The 6913-nt window shown below is 35.8% G+C and overlaps 1 protein-coding gene across 1 annotated transcript in view; it reads left to right on the top strand.

Annotated features, from left to right (window-relative positions):
* LOC107672621 (transmembrane protein 132C-like) overlaps positions 1–6913 on the top strand; it is a 301164-nt gene that overhangs the window by 269371 nt on the left and 24880 nt on the right. The window contains exon 5 of the mRNA XM_016465893.1: positions 2648–2791. Coding sequence (XP_016321379.1) covers positions 2648–2791 — 144 coding nt within the window. The remainder of the gene's footprint in view (positions 1–2647; positions 2792–6913) is intronic.

Genomic DNA, 6913 nt, shown 5'->3' with positions numbered 1-6913 from the left:
AAATTTGGTTCCAAAAATTATTCAGACCGAGTCTGGGAAAAAAAACTGAAGTTGAGGTTTTCATGAAGCTGGATGACAGCATGCCCAGGAGACTACAGGCTGTCATTGAGGCTAAGGGTTGCCCGACAAAGTATTCATAGTTGTGTAAATACTGTCATACTAACAGCTGTCTGAATTATTTTGGTTGATTGTAATCTATTACATACCTTTCTATCAGAATTATCTAGCATTATCAAGATGAATTTGTTCTGACACAGTTTAACTCTGAGTTCTTGTCATATTTTATTACCATTTTCTAAACTATAGCGAATAAACTGTGATAATGTGAGAAATGTTGAAGGTGTCTGAATAAATTTTGGTTTGACTGTATCTATTTGATAAATGAAGTTAACCAACTAACATTATACATACCCTTTTGGTTTCTGTACCCAATATTTAAAAAATGTACAAATGCAATAAAAGTATCGGCAAGTACCAAAAATAAAAGTATCGCTATCGGGCGAGTACTGGAAAAAGTGGTATCGGTGCATCCCTAATTAAATCATTGTTCTTTTCAGCGTAAACATGCCAAATTTTATGCAAATCAAGCTTATTTGCACTGCATTCACAGATGTAAGCACTGTTTACTTGCTGCATTTAATGTCATACTGAAAGTAGCCGTTTAACAAAATTGTTTTAGAGATTTTTATATCCAATCAAGTTCTTTAACTTAAGCTAAATGTATATGCTACAAATGAGCGTTTCTGAGTAAACTCCAGACAGATTTTTCATATTTAACATTTCACATAAACATAATTTTCAGCCTTGTATTTACACACTACTGTTCAAAATTTTAGGTTGGTAAAATTTGATATATTTTTGACAGTGTCTTATGGCCACCAAGGCTGCATTTATTTGATCAAGAGTACAGTACAACATTTCTACAATTTAAAAATAATTGTTTTCTATTTTGAAATATTTTAAAACGTAATTAATTCCTGTGATGGCAAAGCAGAATTTTCAACATCATAACTCCAGTTTTCAGTGTCACTTGATCTTTCAGAAATCATTCTAATATGCTGATTTGACCCCAAAGAGTAGTGTATGTTTATTGTACTATTCAATTTGCATTTCATGTTTATTGCGTTGTATAATACGATGCAGATGTGGCAAAGTGACTAGATTCAATATATGCTGTTTTTGAACAGTGATCTTTTATATGAACATTTCTTTAGAGTATATGAGAAACACAAAACACATGCTGTTTTGGGTTAAACACTATAATTTAACAAAATAGCGTATGTAACACTTTACAGAACTATAAACAGAACTATCACCCATATTAATTACCAACAACAATTCTTTATAAACCATGCATTATTATTTACTAAAAGCAAGTTTTGAAGAATATTATTTTTTTAAAAATCAATTAAGCAAGATATACTTAGCAAAATTAACCACTTTTTTTTTCTTCTAATCTCTCCTGGTCTCTCTCTGTGTCTGTGTGGTGGAGGCTTTGAGTGTCTTTCTCTGAATGGCGTTGTAATGACTCATCATTGCTATGGATACTGCGATAACTGACCTCTCTTCTTGTCATAATTACCAGCCTTTTCATAAAGCTAAAATGTCAATTATGGCCACGACCAAGCCTCCTCCGAGCCCTCACTCTCATTTTCTGTCTCTCACGCTTTCTTTTCTCTCCAATAAAGGAGCGTTTTCTCCCAAGAGGAATGTGTTCTTGTGCTAAATATTTATGTGGTAAATACTCGAGGAGATGAATTTCGAGAGACCCAAACCCACGTGAAGACCCATTAACCCTCTCTGAATGTGATGAAATGATTGCATAATTGAGAATATGATAATTAATCTCTGTCAAAGCCGAGCAGTCATGAGATATGAAACATCACAGTGCCAGCCGGCATCAGCTTTACATTAGAGAGGCTTGCCTTCCCTGCACCTCAGTTTATTGCAGATTGTTATTTTCAAATCAATTTGTCTGTGTTTTGGTGGATTTAAGCTGTTCAAGTATTCCATCCAACATTTTAATAATATGAATGAACAGGGGTGAAAAGTTTCCAAAAACTGATTCGGGAAAGTTCCAGATATATTAATTGCACATCAATTTTGGCTGAGAAATTACCCCTGAATGATAATTTTCATTTTCATTCTAAGTCATTATTGTCTTAGATGAGAAAATAAGTGAACAGACATTACAAAAGTAGCTTTAGAAAGAAATATTTTGATTCAGCATTGCATAAATAATAATAATTATAATTACCAAACTAAAACCACCAGTAGGTGGCAGCAAGTCACTGTCTTAATGAGTGAGTCATTCAGTCATTCATTCAGCCGATTTGTTCAAATGACTCATGATTCATTCAGAAATGAAGCAAATGACTGCCTTTATGAATGGGTCACAGAATCACCTGCTCGCTTAATTCGTTTACAACCGTGGATTCATTCAGTAACAAAACACTGTTTTAATTAGTTATTTTTCCATAGTTAATTGCACCAAATTAACACATTAAATTGACAGCCCTAATATTAATATATTATAATATTTAAATGAATATAATTAGAATATTATGATGTATTTATGATGTATTGATGTATTATGATTATTTAAAATGTATATATAAATTAAATCGCAAAATTCTCTCTCACATAGGACACAGAGATCCTGAACACAGCGATTCTGACTGGACGGCGCGTTGCCATCCCGGTCAAGGTTGTTACCGTGGAACAGGATGGAACGGTGAGAGAGGTTGATGACCCCGTGACATGCATCTCCACGGATGAGGACGTTCTCAAGGTGAGAGCTCATCTGCTTTATCTCATGGTACCTTCTTCATCCTCTGCCCCCCACTCTCCATCAGAAGTATAGACAGGTGTGGAGCCTTGCATTGTCGCTAGATTTCATCAGAAAGTAAAAGCAACAGGTTCTAGGGTGACTCAGGGAAGCCCAGAGTGGAGGCAGATGAGCAGACAAGAAAAACTGCGGGGTGCCTGCGAAAGCTGTTTTTTCACCGCAAAGCATTTCTTTTTAGTGGGTTTGAGTTGCAAAGACATTTGGAAGTATTCACGCTCAGAAATGCACACACACACAAAAAAGACATTTCTAGACTGAAGAATGGTCTGGAAGACAAACGCGAGATGTGTCACATGAAATGACTGAGCTGATGCAAATTAAGACATGAAAGGTAGCAGAACCGAAGATAGAATGATGGAACTATAAAGATGAACAATTCTGATGTAACAGGAAGAAACATCTTCAAATATGAACAAACCAACCACGTCAAACCTGCCTGATTATTTATTCAAGTATTATAATAATAATAAATAATAATTCCTTACATTTATATAGCGCTTTTCTAAGCACTCAAAGCGCTTTACATTGTCAGGGGGTATCTCCTCATCCACCACCAGTGTGCAGCATCCACCTGGATGATGAGACGGCAGCCATATTGCGCCAGAACGCCCACCACACACCAGCTTACTGGTGGAGAGGAGACGGAGTGATGAAGCCAATCAGCAGTATAGCGCTTTTCTAGGCACTCAAAGCGCTTTACATTGTCAGGGGGTATCTCCTCATCCACCACCAGTGTGCAGCATCCACCTGGATGATGCGACGGCAGCCATAGTGCGCCAGAATGCCCACCACACACCAGCTTACTGGTGGAGAGGAGACGGAGTGATGAAGCCAATCAGCAGATATGGGGATGGTTAGGAGGCCATGATGGTCAGAGGCCAATGGGTGAATTTTTGGCCAGGATGCCGAGGTCACACCTCTACTCTTTTCGAAAGACATCTGGGGATTTTTAATGACCACAGAGAGTCAGGACTTCGGTTTAACGTCTCATCCGAAGGACGGTGCTTTTTATAGTGTCCCCATCACTATAATGGGGCGCTAGGACCCACACAGACCGAGCACCCCCTGCTGGCCTCACTAGCACCTCTTCCAGCAGCAACCTAGTTTTCCCAGGAGGTCTCCCATCCAGGTACTGACCAGGCTCAGCCCTGCTTAGCTTCAGTGGGTAACCAGTCTTGGGCTACAGGGTGACATGGCTGCTGGTAAGTATTGTTCAACTTGTACAGTATTTACACACAAATATGTTTACATGCACACTGGTCATTGTACTTCATTTGTGATGTATTTGATCTTCCTGCTTTTGTGTCCACCTTGTGTTCTAAGGTGACATTTACATAAGATTAAGCATACAAAACAGCTAGATGGAGTGGGATTTTGTTTTTCTTTTGTTTTTTTTAAAGAAAATGTTGCTTCTCTGAGAGGAGTTTTTTGTTCAGACTGTCTTGACAGCTGAAACTAATTACTCAGGGCATATATACAAGCATATGCATGTACTGTGTGTGTGTATATATCTATCTATCTATCTATCTATCTATATATATATATATATATATAAAAATTTCTTTACAGAGGATGATTCTATATTACTATATTAATGTTCCACTAAATTATGCGATCATCTGATGAATTTTGAGCGCTCTCTGTTGTCTCACTGCCATTATACATAGTGGGGAAGAAATGTCATTAAAATTATTTTAAATAAAAAATAGCAATTTAATGAGTTTAAGATTTTATAACATAGCTATGCCCAGGGCTGTACGTTAACTTTTTTTTTCCACATAGCACTGGTGCTACAGAGGTTGAAAATTAGAGCACAAAAAATACAAACCATCACAAAAATTGTTTTAGACAAAGTTTTCTTAATTTGCTAAACATGGAAGAGTGCAGAAACATAACACCTCTTATACCTTAAAAATATAAAATAAAAAAGAATGGCAGACATTTAGGCCAAAGCGGGCAGAGATAATAATCTTTGTCATTATTTTATCTTTGTTATTAGAAAATAAGAACAAAGATATACATTACAAATACACATAATATACAAAAAACAAACAGTGCTTTATTTTTCAGGTACAGTATTTAGCAGTAACATTCAAGAAATTGAATGAACAAATATTAAAATAAATCACTATATACACTATATACATCCATTATACTTTTTTTAAAGCAACTGACTGATAAGTTCATCTTGAGCAGTGAGAGATTTTTCTCTGTGTTTTGATGTTTTATTAACATTAAAAGAATAGTTCACCAAAAATGAAAATTCTGTCATCTGTCTTTCAATTCTGTCATAGTGTTTCATTTTTATACCATTATTTACTCAAGTTGTTTTAAACCTGAAATAGTTTCTTTCGTCTGTTGAACATAAAAGGTAATTTTGGAGAATGTGGGTAACCAAGCAGTTGCTGGTCCACAGTGACTTCCATGATATTTTGGACCAGCTACTGTTTGGTTACTCACATTCTTCAAAATATATTCTTTTGTGTTCAGCACAAGAAAGAAATTAATACAGGTTTGGGACAAAATGTGAGTGAGTAAATAATGACTGAAATTACATTTTTTGGGTGAACTATCCCTTTAATGACAGCCGGCAGCATGTTTAGTAGCTACTGTCCCTTTAAGAGCTGCATAACCAACTGTTTATATGTAAACCTTGTGTGTTTTTGACAGTATTAGACGCGAAATCAGACGTGAAAGACAACTTAGTCCAATAATCAGGCACTTTTTGACAGGCTCTCAGTGTGAGTGCGTTTCATGAGTACGCACTCAGAAAAAGCGCATGCAGAACAGCACGTGAATTAAATGTTTAACCGGTATTGCTTTAAAGCTGATCAAATAATGTAGTTTTGTGATTGCGCATAAGTGCAGTGTCCCGTGAGAGTAACTACCGCTGAGCTAACACTGAAATGCATGTGGCGTTGTACAGTATCTTGAGACGGAGGCGCCAGAACTGCAGCTGATAGAATGTGCGCTGTAGCACGATACAACGATATTTCTTCAAAAGCAGATGGTGGAGACATTTTAATTGTCCACGATCAAAAATCGTTATATCGCACACCCCTAAACCAAGTATAATCAATCTCACACACACAAACAAGCACACCGAAATCACTTCACTCTATTAAGTGGCTGTGTTATGATTATGAACATGCAAAACTGTATCGCACGTGTGCTACAGTGGTAAATTTATTCATCGCACAGACCAGTTTTTTCGTAGCACGTGCGACATATATGTGTAAAGCCCTTATGTAGCACTGTACAGCCCTGGCTATGCTTATGATATAGGACTTAACTTATCACACAAACAAGAGTCCTGTTTTTTTTTTCGAATATTTGCACGATCGCAAATGTACAGTAAACAACAACTTACAGAGTAACTTTCAGACACAAAATTCTGTTTTGCTCCGTCAGAAAGAAAATAGAACAAACAGCAGAACCGTTGCGTCTCTGAACAACAGTGTTTTGTTCCTCAGCGTTACATGGACCAGCAAATGATTCATTCAGGCTATAAGTACAGTCGTTTGCAAAGTTAAATGAATCAACTTTTTAAACAAATCAGTTGATTTAACTCACTCATTACGAGTCACTTGCTGCCACCTACTGGCTGTTGTAGTTTCATATTTAAAAAAAGTAGCTTATTTCATTTTTGCAATCATTTAATATTTCTACATTAAAATGTTTTATTTAAACTTAACATTTATGCACAATCCATCTATGAATTTTGTTGATAGTGATTCATTTGATTGTTAATAGCCAGCATGTCTTTTTATTCGATTTTATTTATTGATTAAATAAGAACCTGACATAAGAGGACACAGATATGAAATAACTTTTATAATACTAATAAGCCAACATCTCTGGCTTTTTTTTTTTTTTTTTTTTTGCTCAGTTATTTCAAGGTTTTGATCTCTTAACTGAGAGAACACATCCTGTTTATTATATTATAATGAATATTTAAAATTACATTTAAACTTTGATTATAGCCTAGACATGTTGCATATTAATTGTACTAATTATGAACCTCAAAACACGTTTGTGTATTTTGTGTTACTCCATAATGATGTT

This window comes from Sinocyclocheilus anshuiensis, unplaced genomic scaffold, assembly GCF_001515605.1.
Source record: "Sinocyclocheilus anshuiensis isolate Anshui unplaced genomic scaffold, SAMN03320099.WGS_v1.1 scaffold100, whole genome shotgun sequence".
In the NCBI taxonomy this organism is placed as follows: Eukaryota; Metazoa; Chordata; class Actinopteri; order Cypriniformes; family Cyprinidae; genus Sinocyclocheilus; species Sinocyclocheilus anshuiensis.
This window is presented reverse-complemented; position numbering and strand designations above follow the sequence as displayed.